We start from the raw sequence: 17361 nt of genomic DNA, 5'->3' as shown, positions 1-17361 counted from the left end.
GGACAGTGGGTCTGAAGTTAAGGTAAGAATGTACCTTTGTGTATAAAGCCAGGAGCTTTGCAGGCTGATGGAATGATCCAGGACAGAGGGAGACACTGAAGGTTCGGGGAAAACTGAAAATCTTAAGACAAGATTCACTAGGAAGAGAAAATTTCTAGTTCTTTAGGAGCCACAGAGAGAGGCTCAGTGGTCTGGGTGTGGATGAAAGAAAGGAAGAGGTCTGGGTGGTGGTGAGAGAATGTTTCCATTTTTTCAGAAGTGGGAGGTAAACTCAGCAGCAGAGATGAGCAGGCAGAAATTGGGACGTTCCAATGAGGTGAGAGCGTGTCCCAGTCACCTTAGACAGTCAGAGAGCAAGTGTATTAGAAAAAGCAGCAGAACTCAGTGCTGAGATGAGAATAAAACCAGCATGTTGGGTCCTCTGAACGCCTCATGCTGTCTTCTGTGTCTGCTCAGATCCAGACAGGGAAAGGGTAGGAGGGGTCACTGAGTTCATAATCATGACGGAAATGAGACTTTGTAAAGCGTGGTTAGATTAAGGTCATCTGGACCATGGAGCAAAATAGCAGAAATGGCAACGAATGGAGATGGGTGGCTCCCATGCACTGGCAGTTACAATGGGGCTGAATAACTCCCTCCCCCCCCCCCCCGTGTGTGTGTGTGTGTGTGTGTGTGTGTGTGTATGTGTGTGTGTTATTAGGTCATTTTTAAGAGGAAAGGATAAGGAACATCCAAGGTTAGAGACCGTGAGATCTTTTTTTTTTTTTTTTGGATTGGTAGAAGGTATCCAGCTTTTTTTTTAATTTATTTTTTATATTTATTTATTTATTTATTTATCTATCTATTATCAGCTTGATACAGTACAAATTCTTATCCTAATAGTGAAATGTTTCATTGAGGTTTGCCCAGTAATTGAGTAAAACCAAAACTTATTATAAGCCACAGTCATCCTAGGGTCCCCCCTGCTATATAGCCTCCCTGGTTCTGTGGGTTGCAGTCTGATTGTTCTTTGCTTTATATCTAGTATCCACTTATGAATGCATACCATGTTTGATCTTCTGGGTTACCTCACTCAGAATGATATTTTCTAGTTCCATCCATTTGTCTGCAAATTTCATGTTGTCGTTGTTTTTCTCTGCTGAGTAGTACTCCATTGTGTATATGTACCACATTTTCTTAATCCATTCTTCAGTTGACGGGCATCTAGGTTGGTTCCAGGTTCTGGCTATTACTAATAGTGCTGCTATGAACATAGTTGAGCATGTATCTTTATGGTATGATTGAGCATTCCTTGGGTATATGCCCAAGAGTGGTATGGCTGGGTCTTGAGGTAGATCAATTCCCAATTTTCTGAAAAACCACTATACTGATTTACTCTCTCGAACACATTGGCACAGGAGATCACTTCCTAAATATAACACCAATAGCACAGACACTGAGCACAACAATTAATAAATGGGACCTCTTGAAATTGAGAAGCTTTTGTAGGGCAAAAGACACGGTCAATAAGACAAAAAGACAGCCTACAGACTGGGAAAAGACCTTCACCAACCCCACATCTGACAGAGGGCTGATTTCCAAAGTATATAGAGAATGTGAGATCTTAAGGCATTAGTGATGATGGGTCATAGTAGGACCACAGGAGTAAATGGCTAATGTGGGATGAAGGAAATGACTATTAGATAATCAAGGAGCCATTATGAAGAGCCTTGTTCACCATAAGAAAAACAGCAAAGAAACAAATCACAACGGAAAAGAGACCTAGAGGGGTCAAGGATGCTAGTGCCGATTCAAGTGTCCAAGACCGTGATGAATGACAGACCAATGGGAGGGTCTGGAAAACTGGGCATATACCTGCGGCCAGGCTGCGGTATCAGGTACCAGGGCTGCAAACCATTAAACACACCTCTCTAGTTTACATTTGCAGTTCTCTATGGCTTTCTGTTTTTCTACACAGAGAAAAATTGCAGTTTAGGCCAGTAAGTCTGCCCTGTAATACTGAAAGAAATATTTACAGCAGTAAATTAGCAAATGACTATTTGAATCATAGCTGTCATCATCAATATTAGAATATTTCTATTTACTGAGTTCATGTTTTACAGTAGACATTGTGTCTTGTTAAGTCCATTGTATTGTTACAGGTACAATACAATGGGTGGGACATTAGCTTCACTTTACAAAGGAGGAAGAAAGCTTGGTGGGGGCAAGCAACAATTTAATTTTCAAGTTACTGAACGGGGAATGCCAGACCAGAGGGCTGTATAACCCATGCTCTTTGCAATGGGTCCTTGGAGCATAGCCAGGGCCCTGATTCCAATTAGCCTGCAGGCACTAGCAGGACTCATGGGGCCTCCGAGAGCACAGCTTTGGGTGATGGTACACGTAACAAAGTGAGAAGCCTGTGAATGTCTTTGGTAGTTATCTAGCTTTGCCACAGTGAAGTCACAGCTGTAATTCTTTGATATGAGATAAGGAAATGATTTTAGGTTAAATTACTTTAAAGAATACACTTTTTGTTTTGGTTTTTTTGAGACAGGGTTTCTCTGTGTAGTTTTGGTGCCTGTCCTGGATCTCGCTCTGTAGACCAGGCTGGCCTCGAACTCACAAAGATCCTCCTGCCTCTGCCTCCCGAGTGCTGGGATTAAAGTCATGCACCATCATCACCCGGCTAAGAATAAACTTTTATTATGTACTCATTCAAATAGTTCAGCATTCTACATGCATTTGCAGAGCACAGTGGAAACTTCTTACATGATCTGCCCCCGCCAAAGTTTATCAGTTCATAAACTCCTGAGCATTGTTTCCTATGAGTATTCTTGGGGCCTTAGAGAGAAATGGATTGATCATAAACCCAAGTTCAAAAGAAGTGACAAATTCTGGTACCAGTATCTAGAAAGGTGCATTCAGATATTATGCTTTTAATCTGATCTCCCAAAGCAAGATGCACAATTTCTGTTAAGACATACAGGTTGTCTGAGGACACTGAGCTATGGTAGGGGCCATGCAGGTGTGATGTGAGACAATAAGCTCCTCTACTTCTCTCCCATGTCCTCTCTGTCTTTGTCTGCCCTCCTTCTGGTCTGTCCTCCCAGGGATCCAGTAGTAGCTGGTGGATGTTCTCCGTGTCTTCTAGCTGTTCTTCCCACTCACTACCATTTTTTTTCCTTCTATTAATGAAGCCAAACTAGGAGTCTGGGGGAAAAAATCTTGGATTAATTTCTTTTAGTATAAATGAATGATCACTATTGGCCTCCTTCACCTTCACAAACGTGTTCTGAAAGGTCTTGATTCACCCTAGTCAGCCTCCTTAAATACCATTGTACTATAAAAATAATAATCATTACTAAAAAATTGGAAAACAAAGAATTTACACAAATTACTATAATTTCACTACCTAGGAAGATGGGTGAAAATATTTGCTTCATTCTTTCCATATATTTGTATCATTTTTACATGGCTGTCATTGGCCTTTTCTCTAGACAATTCACCATCTTTCGTTTTCTGTGTAACAATAATGAACTTTCAATTGGTAGAACTTCAATTGGCTATGAAAGAACCTCTGGGTGCAGAAAGGCTTCTCTAGTGTAGAGAAACTATGGTAGTGAACAGGAGCAGATACAAGTATCTAGTCCTAATGGACTCCAGGTCTGGCAGAGGTGTTCCTTGGTAGATTCTGAACAGATCCCTTGCTCCCTTCTATCCTTTCATAGTGACCTCGGGGCTGGTCTACCTACTCCTCTCCTCTATCTAGATTGTCCTTCACTCCTCCCATCGCCCATATCAAGGCAGTGTCCTCAGCCCTCTCATCCTGGACAATGACTGACAGCTAGGATCCAAGGATGTTCCTTGGTTTGAAATTGATTCTTCCATTTCTACTAAGCTCCAGGCACAGGAAGTTCAACTCTTATCTTCCTTTTATTTTTCTCTCATTCTGTGTATTCCTCTCTAACCTACAGGGTTATATCGTAGGATTTGGAGGTAAAAGAGGAACAAGCCAGACTGGATAAACACTCAGCAGAGATGAACCCTAAATCACAAACTAACTTCCTTCACATACTCTTTTTCTGGCCTTTCTTGCTTTGGGATAATATCACTTCATATTCCTACCCTTCGTCATCTGCTCATAGCTTAAAAGTTTTGAGGGAGACTCTTGTCAATTCAAGACAAAAAGCAGGCAGGGAGTATCCCCAAAGTTGTTCCCCTACCATGTTTGGGGAACACATGTTCCCTAGCACATGAATGGAGGGTCAAGTTCATTTGGGAATGCATTCTCTTTAAAACACAGCATGAATAGAAGGCATCTGGATGCCTCCTACTGTGGGAGGGCTTTGGATAGGCACAGGGATTTCTTAACCATTTAAGCTACTTAGCAGATGTGGAGGCCTCATACAAAGCAATAACTGGAGACACTTACAGCATCCCACATACTCAGTTGACTGTTAAGTGACTCTACCTAGAATCTTCAGCTATATTATTATTATTATTATTATTTTTAAAGACGAGGGAAAATCTTATTCTGTAACAAAGCAACCTAGTTATTCGATACTTCAAATGTTTTAGATAATATTTTATTTCTCAATGATATCTTGATGTTAACATTCAAACATAATTGACATTCATTCTCCTTTTCTCACTAGGAATGGGAGGTCAGTGGTAAAAGCCAAGGACATGAGGGTGAACAGCTATATATCATATATTCTTATGGCTGATGATCTACACATCGTGTGTAACTAACTGGCATATGTGTGGCCTCCCATAAGGTTTTCACAAGATGAAAGAGAGGGATGAAAAAGCAGGCTGGTTTAAGTTGTACCTAACATAGCTCACTATGTGTTTTATAAGGAGTTGGGTTGGAACTCTTCCACCATCTCACTATTCCTGGTAAGCAGTTGACTGATGCCAGAGATGGTGGGATCCTTAGAGACAGGCAGAGAGACTGTGTATGGGGTAAGGCAATATTAATCATAGTTATCCTCATGAAAACAGATTCAGCAGGACAAATGGAGTGATGAGAGCAGCTAATGGGGGGAGCAAGGACGCTCCAAGTTCAGTATACACATGTGTGCAATAGATAAATTTCAAAATTTTTCACGAAATTCCTTCATTTTTAATGAGCTATCATACTAACAAATCTCCAAGATGGTGCATGACACACAGTGATCACCAAGTTAATTTGATCAGAGAATTTTTTTTAAATAGAGAATTATGTGTAATGGTCACAGTTCACTTTGAAAACACAAGATTATGGGAACATTTTGGGATCCAGTTAATCCAGTTCTAAATTCTCCACTAATTAAATTAGTCAAAATATTGAGTACCGTGTACTATGGAATATATTAGTTATTCCCCCAAATGTAGAAAGCACATACATGTCTAACAAAAGAAGAATGCATAAGAAAATTATGGTAAGCAGTAGAAACTCACAGAACAAGTAAAAACAATAGATATGGATATTGTGATAATAGCAAAATTATGACACATTTTAACTAAAAACTATTGAAATATTTTACCATGGTTACAACTCTATAAAGAAATAACAGAAAAGGAAGCATACCAAATATTACCATTATTTGGTAATAACAGGATTGTAGTATTGTATTGTGTCTGTTATGCCTTAGATATATTTTTCTTCTGTAATTTCTGTTTGCTCTCCTTCACTCTCCCTCCCCCTTCTTACTGTTCCAGGTCATTTCCAGTACCTCCAAACATCTGAAAATGCATGGAGTTGAATTAAGATCTTGTCTCTCCAGAGAGCTGTTAGAGCAGTGGTCTTAACCTTTCTAAGGCTGCGACCCTTTAATACAGTTCCTCATGTGATGACCCCCCCCAACCATAAAGTTATTTTCATTGCTACTTCAGAACTGTAATTTTGCTACTGCTGTGAATTATAATTTAAATATCTATGTTTTCTGATGGTCTTAGATGACCTCTGAAAGGGTCACTCAACCCCCAAAAGGGTTGTGACCCACATGTTGAGAACCCTTGTGTTAGAGTGAAGAAAATATATATTTAGTGGGGCCAGAGAGATGACTCAGAGGTGAAGGGCACTTTCTGCTCCTCCGAAGGACTTGAGTTTGGTTCCCAACACCCACACTGGGCAGCTCACAAGTGCCTGTGCATAACTTCAGCTCCAGGGGATCAATGTCCTTTTTTGCCCTCTGTAGGTACCAACACATATACACATAAATACACAAATAAAAAAATTCATGTGTAGGGATGTATTGTTTCATCTGATCAAATAGGAATGGGAGGGAATTGGTGCAATTCCTAGTTCAGTGAATGAAAACATGGGAGTGTCTGTGGTGGGTGAGGGGGGGCAGGTGTGATATATGCCTCCTGCAGGATCAGACATGGCTCAGAGAGGCTTTGTCATCATGCAAACTAATAATATCCTAGTTAACCATCCAAAGGGGCAAGGAGAAGGCATTAGGGTGTGTGGAATAGTCTCAGAAAGTTTTTTCCTTAAGTGACTGTGTGATTTCTTGGGAAGGAAGGAAGGATTAGAAATCAAGTCATGATTGCCCTTGGTATCAGTGATTGGTTAACCCAATGGCATGTGTCTTTGGAGAGTTTTCTTCCTTTTCTTGACAACTGTCCCCACATTGGATCTCAGGAAGTTGTATGAAAAGTAATTAGTGGGAGCAGATGGCTGTTGACAGATTGCCTGGCAAAGCCTTGAGTCCTGAGGAAACATGACTGGATAGCATTTGGCTGCATGAGAGCCCAGAGTCCATCGCAGAATTACTGAGACACATAGGAGAGGTGTTCACAGTGGTTAATAACATACCATTCAATTGGATGGCTGCAAACTGACTCCCAACTACTGAGAGCATAGCTGTTGGCCTTCAGACATGTTTAACTTTCCACCACCCACAGTCTTGCCGTCTGCAAATTGGGAACGGTTCATTGTACTAATTACATTAAATCATTTAAGCATTAGATGATATAACATGTCTGAAAATATAGAGTTAAATGGTCAATAATAGTAGATACCTATTACTAATTGCTATTTTAAAAGGCTAGTCTATTTTTTCCCTCTAAAAATTTTCTAGAAGTCTGTGAAAAGTTTTCATTAAGAAAAATCAAAACAGCCAGCAAAGAACAGCTCTGTTTTGCAGAGGCCAGCTGGGGAGCCATTTATTTCTCCTGGATTGTTGGGGTTTGGGGTTGCTTAGATCTTCCATTTGTGTTGGTTGTATCTTCGTTTTGATAATCCTGCCTCAAAGAATTCCAGCCAGCTAGTGAGGCAAGTTATTTCTTTCCTGGAACCACACGGGTCCCTCCGAACAGAGCCCCTGCTCTTCCTCTGTTTGACTTCTTAAAATAGTTTCTGAAGAATTTAACCACAACTGAATCAAAACTAACCAGCCTGTAATTTCCTGGTCTGTCCCCATGGCCTTTCTTTTAAAACAAAACACACGCGAAAAATGGCATTTTGATGGCGGATTTCCAGCTTTGGGGGCTTTGACTGGAGGAAGCTGGGGAATGTCCATGGAGCGTCTCTCTTTGGGAGCATTTCTCTTTGGGAGGAGGCTCGTGTGGGCTTCATTACTCTGGGCTGTTTTAATTTTTTTTTTAATGAAAATTTTGCTGAATACTGTCAGTCCATAGTTCTTTATGTCTGTCTTTCCCCCATCCTGGTGCATATGAAAATAAGTCAACATGCTCTCAGTACATAAGCCACAAACAGAAAGGGCTGTTCTTTCATGTAAAAGCATTTGGTATAAAAGTCTAAGAAAATGAGAACGGATTGAATTCATCCATGACAGACACAATTAAAATATATTCAGGTCTTTTCAGAAAGCCTTTGCAAATATTTTGGTTTCAGTTCTGAAAGATGGAAGACTCCATTTACATTGGTCAATGATATTAAAGGTCAATGATTTTTTTTTTGTAATATAGCCAGAGCCATTTTCAACTTTTTGAACATTAAATATTTTCTTTTAGTTTTTCAATCTGAGATATAATGCACAGTTAAGTAAGTGCTTATAATTAATATATAACACAAAATTTAGAGTTAGTTAGAAGCCACAGTGAGTAAAAATAGAAATTCATATAATAGCTAAATCAAAATGTTTCAGAACAAAAACCAAGTGATTTATTTTAAAACCATACTGAATATTATGAGAGTGCTTGCACCCGGTACACCGAGTCCAGAGATGTTTGTTTCAGTGAATTTTTGCTAAGCTGATGAAATAACAACAGATGATAACAACAGGACTAACACTATAGAATGATCATTGAGATAATGGTATAAAGGAGATGTGTTTCTGAGCAAACACTCCCGTTTAAGTTTTATGACATAATAAACAGTCTAACTTGCTATTATAATGCAGGAGAATCATATTCAGAAGTTCTAAGATCTTAGAAATGTTTATACAATAGAGCATGCTTCTAATCTATATTTATATCATCTATATCTATATTGATCTATCTGGAAGTCATTATCAAAGTGTTTCCAAACAGATCCATGTTTTCAAACAGGTTCAACCTATTTACAATTAGAAGCTGCTACATGTATCCTAGGAATTCACATGCTAAAGGTTTTACACTTTTTTCTCCAAAGTACCTCTTTCTTATAGTTTTCATGATGTTAATAACCTAGCAAGTTTTCTTTCAAAGCAGAAGGCAAAAGCAATGGCCAGAATCCAACTGCAGCACGCTCTTTGACTTCACCGAGTCTAAAATATCTTTGTTCTATCTGGCACTTGAAAGTATAATTTACCATTTACTTGTAAAGAAAATTTTGATTGAAGAAATAGGACCAAATATATAGTGACACATGACATCTGTTCCACAGGGGCAAAGAGACAAGAGACACCTAACTCCATTAGTTCTCTGCGTCCTCATCTTTGCCTCAATGTTTTCTGTAATTACTGCTACGGATGTTTTTTTTAAAGCATTGATTTTTTAGAAAGTTCGTTTCCAAAAATCAAACACAGAAGATATAAAACATTCTTGGGGCTGTACAGATGTAAGCAATATACTAGAATTAACACATGAAAGCAAATATCTCTGTAGACTTAATGGCAAGGTTGAAAAGGCTGAAGACCCACTCCCTCTGCAAAAGCAGAGCCTTCTCCTGGGTTCAGCAGAGGAAGAAAATCCTCTTCCCCACTGTGAACACACTTCCATTAGCTGTAGCAGACTATATGTTATACATGCTTACTTTGCTCTCTGCTAGACTTTTGGCTGACAAGCATTAACCTCAATTGTTCCAACTAACCTCTCGGGCAGTGTTGCCGAAATGTACATAGATTACCTCACCCCGCAAACAACTCCTTTCATCTCACATTTATGAGGAGGTCTTTCTAGGGAATAATCTATTCCAATCAGTTTTCATCAATTTATTTAGCACCTACTCAGATGGTTTCAACTCAGACACAAGGGATTCATGCTCTGGGAACCACTGATAATAAGGACATTAAATTAGATTATGTAATTGTTGGTTCTTAATTGCTCAGAGCTCTTTTACTGTGCCTCATGCTTTTTTCTCCAATATCTAAAGTTCAAGCCACAGTTCATTAGACACTCAGATTTTCAACAAGCAAATCAGGGTTCTTTCCATAGGCTCAGAATTTCCTAACTGTGTTAAATAATTCACAATTCAGAGAAACGCTGAGCAAAAGAATAAGGCAAGCATATTTTATGTCATTTCATGCATTAAAAAATTCCCAAGTGTCTAGGATATTCTACTTTTATTTGAAGATTGCTTACTGAAATCTGAAAATATTGCAGTAAACAATTACTGAATTATAATAGGTGGCAAACACATAAAGTGACACTCCAGCACCCTGTTCGTCTGTGCACAGGTGTGGGCATTTTACTAAACACATGGTTTATATAAAAGTGTATAATTCAAGTTCTCCCATGACATTGGCATTTAAACACAAAAGAAGTGATTTCTATAGTAGTTTGATATGTTCTAAATTCTCTTCTGCTAACTCTTAACTTCTCTGAGTGTTTCTTAAGGTACAAATCTACGATCAATGACGGAAGGAGCATCAGTAGATAGAAAACTATAACACCAACCACTTCTGGGAATAGAATTTTCCTGGGTACATATGTGCCACCATAATATGATGATAAACGGGCTCCTCTTAGGGAAGCATAGAGCCCTATATTGCAAGGACAAAGTGATGTCATCATCATCATCATTTTGATGGCCACTCCAACTATCCAGTAAGGAGTTTAATCAAATAGGATTCCTAGACCTAAGGATTTTTCAAAGGTAAGGGAGGCATCATGGGAATACATATTTACCTTTTCTGTTTCCATCAGTTGGTTTTTGTTCCTTCTACTTAAGGTCACAAAGGATTCACATTTCTAACCCATTTCACATATGCATGTGCATACTCATTACACACATACATAGAGAAGCATTTGGCATCACAAAGATATTTCAGCATGATTTGAAAACTAAGGAAAGCATTTCTCACTTCAAGTAATGATCATAACAAATGGCTCTGAATTGAGCATCAGTTTACTGAGAACTTTTTAAAATATTTTTTTTCAGATGCAAATGTGACTTAAAAAAGCAGGCTGGTTGATTTCCATAGGCAAAGTAAATGAAAAGTTTCCATATGTGAAAAAATGATCAAATGGAGGGTCTGGAAATAGGAAGGACAGATGCTCCTGAAACTGTCACTTTGCTATGGAAGGACAGCGGTGTTTGCCATTCTAATGAACACTCTGAGAGTATCACAGATAATGTAAACAATGAGCTCCAGACTTGAGGACGCTGCCCTCTTGTTTTTATATTTACTTGCTGTGTCTCTGTCTCTTTCCTGGGCCCCGTTACTGCTACAATACTTTATGGATTCTACCACAAAGCCACCTTGATTGCATGACCTGGATAGTGCCACTTTCACAAATGAGGGTACTCTTTTTAATGTCATCACAGTTCTTCAAACACATCTATGAGTAGCTCCTTCCCTAAGGACAAAAGGTGACTTCCAGCTTAACCAGGTCACAGGCTCCGGTGGCTTAGGAAGGGGGAACATCTTTAACTGTGTCTCACCCACTACCTGCTGAGGTCTGGGGGCCCAGGTGCCGTACAGTACCTTCTTTTCGTTTTCTCGTCTCTGCTGGTCCTTTACTTTAACCTGGAGAAGTTGAAATTTCAAGAGTTTCCCTATCAAGGGTAAGGTAAGTTTCTCTCCACTGTCCATAATTGTTTTTGCTGCCACCAACACCTATAAAGAAACACGATTATTAGGAAAGGTGACATTTTACAGTCTTTGACACAGTCTATCAGTGATAAGAGGATGATATGGTGCTTTCTTTGTGTTTTGGGATATTTATCTTAATGCAAAGACAGGCCGTTACTGGCCAAATACATACACGGGGAAATGTGCCCAGTGCCATTGAGATTGGGTTGTTTCATTCCCAGCTTCGTCTCCTACAAGGTGGCAAGCACTTTGTACAATGGTGCCAGACTCCCAGAACTGTGCTAAGTAGACCCAGGCAGGGTCCCATCTGGGATGATTGACAGGTCACTTTCATGCTACAGAAAGTCTGTTGTTGTTTGGCATAGCCAGTAGTCCAAACTGTCACACTTTGACTTATTAGGACATTATAATAGAACCGAGTTTTATAATAGTGGAAACGACTATGTTGGCAGTCTCTTATTTCTTGGTGACCAAATCCAAGTGAAAGATAAAAGCTGCTTGACACAGGGGCACCATATGAATGTTGCACCCCTCTTGCAGCTTAATGTTGATCCTGTTGGTATGTGGACTAATTGGGGTGAAATGAGGTTATTGAGTTTTCTTTGGGTGACGACAGGCACTGGGAACATACAGCTGTATTGTCCAGATGTGTGGCACTGACAGCCTATTTTATGGCTGCGTTTTTTACAGCTTGTTTCCCCTAAATTTCACACAACTTTCTAACATCTGGGTCCTTTTCCTTGGAGCCCTATAACCACTTTATTTACTGCAAGAAAAAAATAAAATCATGTAAAATATACCATAAAAGTTGTTATGCGTTTCTCCTGATTCCTGTTGTCTCCCTAATAAAGTCCATTTCTGCCTGAAGGATTGTCACAGAAGCAATCTAGTTAAAGATTTTTCAACTTTTGTTTTTAAAGGAGCATCATATTTATTTATAACCTCGAGATGGATTAGGTGTTGCTAAAGTGTTCTGACATGTGGCTTTTCTCCCCCACCCCTTGGAGCAATTGCTCCTCCGGTGCATATGGTGTCAATTTCAGGCTCTCCATCTCAGACAATGACCGCGTGCACTGCTTCTCTGGAGCTGTGTCTTGTCTGAGGCTCACGCTAGTTCTTGGGTCAGGGTTTCCATGGCCAGTCCAGTCTCTCTGACTTTCCCCTTTGCCAAGGGAAATAGCCTAACGGAAGGGAGGTGCATATTTTGCTTCGAACTGGAGAATGCCCTGTGGATCTTCACATGCCAAAATGTGATTAGACTTTGTGGAGACTGCACAGGTTCCTGCTCTGCACTGAGGATGAGAAACCCAGGAAAGCTTCCCTTTCCAAAAACCAAAGGAACAAACCAGAGACCCAAAAGCTGTATGTGTGTGTGCATCTACGTGCGTGTGTATAGCTATGTGTGTATGTGTCTGTGCATCTGTGCGTGTGTGCATGTGTGTGTGTGTGTGTGTGTGTGTGTGTGTGTGTGTGTCTTGTGTGTATGTGTATGTGGGGGGTGGAGAGAGGAGTGCTCCCCAGGAAGCACAGTGCTGCTGCTTTTCCTGGCAGGTTCTGTTCTGCTGGCACAAATTACGGAAAGGGCATGATTGATGTGATTTTAGGGATCAATAAAATGGACAGGACACCTGCAGATCCTCTCCATTTAATAATGACCAGATCCAAGATGTTCTGGGATCCTAAGGGGGTCTGCTGCCTAGGAACTTGTTCTAAAATGAAGCTGTGTGACTGGTCCCAACCCCAAGGGTGAGTGTCAATGTTTGGTTTGAAATGTCATTTTTCAACAGCAGCTGAATAGTGTGTTGACAATCAGGCTGCTTTGTGACATCTGGTCCCAAATATTCAAATTTGGGGTTTTAAAGCTCATAGTAGTCTGGCATGGAACATTCTTGTGGAGTACAGAGATCATGACAGTGTTGAAGGGAGTCAGTGCTGGAGCGGGCTACCCAGAGCCTCAGTCTTCTCCTGGTGATCTTCGAAGATTGGATTCTCACCTGTGCCCAGAAAGGTTTGGGTGAAGCCCACCTAGTGTCGTGGCAACGGATGGGATGTATCTGAATGTACTTCCTAGCCTCTTGACTCCAAAAATGCATGAACATTACCTCATTGGGTTAAAATGTACTAGAAGCACCAGCAAAAGTTCCCAGAGAGAAGTATTTTGCATGCCATAAAAGTTAATTTACATATCTGAAAATTGTACCATGCTGGGTTTCAATAAAAACCTGGCATATCATCAAACAAGCAGTGATGTCTTACTCTTGCGAGGAGATGGGTGCTGGGAAATGTCACTGGGATAGCAGGCACCTGGCACTCGATGAGCTGTAGATGCAAAGTGGGTACAGTAGAGGGTGATGTAGCCCTGTGGAACGCCTCCTTCTGGCTGGCCCTGATTGTCCATAAGGAAACCACTCAGTGCCAGACATACCCCCAGACAGCTCAGCCTAAAAGAGGCACCACCCATGATGGCAAAGCCTGGACACACCTGTCCTCTGGGCTTTCTCTGAAGTCACATGACTCTAGCTATGGCTCTTTTGAGTGTCCTTGGGATAATTAATGAAATTAAAGAAAACAAGAAAGAAACAAGTCTATGCCAACTTAAAATTTGGGACTGGACCTTTTCCTGTGGCCATCCCCAGGAGAGGCAGCAAGGAAAAGGTCTGCACACATGAGTTCCCTCCAGCAATTCTTTCTTTCCACGCCGTTACTTGCACATGTAGAGTCGGAAGCCAGGACTTGGGTTTTAGATGAACAACAAATCCTCAGCGGACCTTTGTTTGAAGGACACCTTTTAGGGAATTAAAAACTGAAAGGGGCAGGGGATTTACGAGAAGACTCTCCTTTTTACAGACCACGTTGGAAAGGCTTCATTCATTTCCCTGCCTAATGTGTGCTAATTAAGGAAAAGGAGTCAACCTTCCACCTTTCAGTACCCTAGAGGTTATTTGTCTGGGAGTTAAGGTCAACATGTGTATGTACATCTGGGTATATACATTTTTGTATGTATTTCAGTCTGTGTGCTCCCTCTTCTCTCTGCATATGAGTGTGTTTATTCGATAGCAAGATAACAAAGGCTGTAAGTTTGGGAAGACTTGTTGGAACACTGTAGCAGGAAGTTGATTGCAATTAGACAAAAAAATCTCGGTTTCCCAAACTGGTTAGGAAAGAAGTCAGATATGGATTTGAACCTGGGCACTCATCAGGTCACTGTACCTGGCTTGAGGCAGAAACCCAACATGAATTGTAGGGATGAACTGAACTCATTAAAATGGTGAGAACTGTGATGAGGTGAAGCCTTGGAGTCCCAGGGAGCTCAGTAGCTCAGGGCTGCAGGTGGAAGGACCTGCCCACATGAGGAGGCTTTGGGCAGAGTGACTGAATGGGACCTATGCTGGGAAAGGTCACTGTGGAAGACTGTCAAGCAGTACAGTGGGGATGGGACATAGTTGCTGTGTGAAGAGTGCTTTGAAAATGTGGATGGATGCCCTTTTCTCTGAGGATGCTTGGTGATTCTGAGCACACTAAGCAGGAACAACATCTGCCTCTGCAACACTCACTGTGCATGAAGGAGACTCCATCAGATTTGCCATCTAATGATTTGAGATAATGAAAATAAAACAAAGAGGCGAAATCCTTCCCTTGTCTGGGGATCAGTCAGGCCCACCCTCAGATACTAGTGCTCCCCCAACCACTCTTCCTCTTTGTAGCACCTCTTCACATACTAAGCACAGGCAGATGCCTTCCCAGTGCTTAGAATTGGTTTCTACATTCCCATGGCAACTGGATGGATGGATGGATGGATGGATGGATGGATGGATGGATGGATGGATGGATGAGGTAGAAAACCATGAGGTTTCTGCCTGATTTCCCCAGTGTGCTTACCACAAGGGACAGCTTGTTCACTGCTTAATATGCACACTTGATCTCAAGTGAGTGCTGCAGATGTGCAGATTTTGGATCTGTATTTCTCCTGCCTGAAGCAGAATTTTAAGGCAAGTTGTGAAGGAGATGGCAAGGAGTGGCTATGTGTGTGAGAGACAGGGGAGGTAGAAGGCCAAAGGAAGCCATTTCTTTCAGAAGCTTTTAACTGTTATGGGGTCCCCTTGCAGGGAAAGATCCTTTGGTTTGAGAGTTTTTCTTGGGGGCTATGGAATTTTGCTCTAACTCTGGCAATTTACAAAGCATTATTTTATATTTAGCCCTTCTTTGGGTAGATTACTTAGAATTGGGTGGATAATTTAGCACACAAGAGTAGAATCTCCAACTAGAGATCAATGCTACCCAAACTTGCACAGAGCTAAGCAAGCAGGCTTTTAGATAAAAAGGATCTAAATTAGGTCTAATTTTTACAATCACCTTCTTTTGGTTAACTCATTTTCTCATTGTATGATGGATTCATTATCCATTCCCATGGTAAAAACATCACAACAGAAGAAGATGTGCAGCAAAAAGAGAATATCTCCCCAATTCTTGTACCAGACCTCTTTCTAGAGATGACCACTATGAACCAATCCACATGCTGCCTTCCATAGTTCTCTGTACATTTATAAGCAGATCTCCCCCTCTCTCCTCTCCATCTATATCTATATATCTATATATATTTATGTACACAAACACACACCCTCTTCATGTTTTATGTAACCATGCTATTTGTATGATTAAGTGATTTGTGGCTTGTGTTTTATGTATAAACATCTGGGACAATTTGCTGTACTGACATGTTTTGCTCATGTGTGTGTTTTTTAATAGACAGTAGTCTTCTCTTATGTGTTTGGTCATTTAATTAGGTGGACATGCAGGCTGTTTTTTTCATATTAGGCTTCCATATATTCTTACTAGTAGCATTTTTGTTCCTACCAACATGTCATGGGTCAGTCTGTTGTCCACCATCACCAACACAGGACATTCTTCAACTTTATATATTTGTCTATATCGATAGTGATAGTTTTATTTGGAGGTGGGTGTAGTAATTGAAATGTTCTTTATCTGTACTGTAAGATATGGCTTCTGTGTATGGTGGCTAATGATTAGCTGAATATTGCTAAAAGTTGAAGGAACTGAAATTTTTTCTTTTATTTTTAATTGGATAAAACTAACACATAAGTAGCCATGTGTTTTGGTCAGAGTGGTTTATGATGTGAAAAGTAGGAAAAAGTTTATTTCATTTAAAATTGTGTTTTGGGGATTTTTTATTTTATACCCAGTGTGGTAGTGTGAAAGAAAATGGCCTCCAAAGGGAGTGGCACTATTAGTAGGTATGACCTTGTTGGAGGAAGTGTGTCACTATGGGGGGGCTAGGCTTTGAGGTCTCTTTTGCTCAAGCTTCCCTCAGTGTGACAGTAAACTTCCTGTTGCTTGCAAGATGTAGTACTCTTAGCCCCAGCACCATGTCTGCCTCCACGCTGCCATGCTCCTCCCCTTCATGAACATAATGGACTGAACCTCTGAAATTATAATAAGCCACTCTCAATTAAATGTTTTGTTTATAAGCATTATCATGGTCATGGTGTTTCCTCACAGCAAATAAAAACAAAAACAAAAACAAAACCCAAACTCAAACAGAAGTTGGTACCAGGAGTGGGGTATTTGCTGACCATGCTTTTGTTTGGAGTAATATGGGCTTTGGTACTTTGGGTTAGGAAAGCAGTGGAATGCTTTAAGCACTGCTTAATGGGTCATACTAGTAGGAGCATGAAAAACAGTGGTGCTGAATGTGATTTGATGAACTGTGAGGACCAAGAGATTTCAAAGAAGAATGTTAGTATGTGGAGACTGGTCTTATGACATTTTAATGATGAAAGTGGCTGCTTTTTGCCCTTGTCCAAAGAGTGTGCCTGAGGCTAAAGTGAAGAGTGTTGGATTAATTCCATTGGCAGAGGAAATCTCAAAACAGCCTAATATAGACTCTGGATATTAGTGGTAACTCTAATGAAGATGTATAATGAAAAGGAGCAAGCTGAGCAGAGTAAAGTTTACAAAATGTAAGCTCTGAGGGGAAAAAGAGCATCAGGAAGTGAGATGGAGCTAAATCCTGTGTTCAAGAAGATAAAAGGATTAAGAAATAGAATAAAGGAAGTGGTGACCTCAGGGCAAGATCCCACCCAGAAAGGAATTAAAGAAAAGTTTAGAGCTGAGGTGTGTTGGTTCACTCCTTTAATCCCAGCACTGGGAAGGCAGAGGATGGCAGATCTCT

General features: G+C 40.5%; 1 protein-coding gene across 3 annotated transcripts in view; it reads right to left on the bottom strand.

Moving 5' to 3' along the window:
- Spag17 (sperm associated antigen 17) overlaps positions 1-17361 on the bottom strand; it is a 236044-nt gene that overhangs the window by 155440 nt on the left and 63243 nt on the right. For all 3 annotated transcript variants that reach the window (XR_009379872.1, XM_059265953.1, XM_059265952.1), the window contains exon 4: positions 11064-11195. Coding sequence is in view for 2 of the 3 variants with exons in the window: in XM_059265953.1 (XP_059121936.1) it covers positions 11064-11195 (132 nt within the window). In the remaining variant the exon portion in view is untranslated. The remainder of the gene's footprint in view (positions 1-11063; positions 11196-17361) is intronic.

The sequence above is a fragment of the Peromyscus eremicus genome, chromosome 6, assembly GCF_949786415.1.
Source record: "Peromyscus eremicus chromosome 6, PerEre_H2_v1, whole genome shotgun sequence".
NCBI lineage: Eukaryota > Metazoa > Chordata > Mammalia > Rodentia > Cricetidae > Peromyscus > Peromyscus eremicus.
Note: the sequence above shows the minus strand (reverse complement) of the source record. Positions and strands in the feature narration are given on the sequence as shown.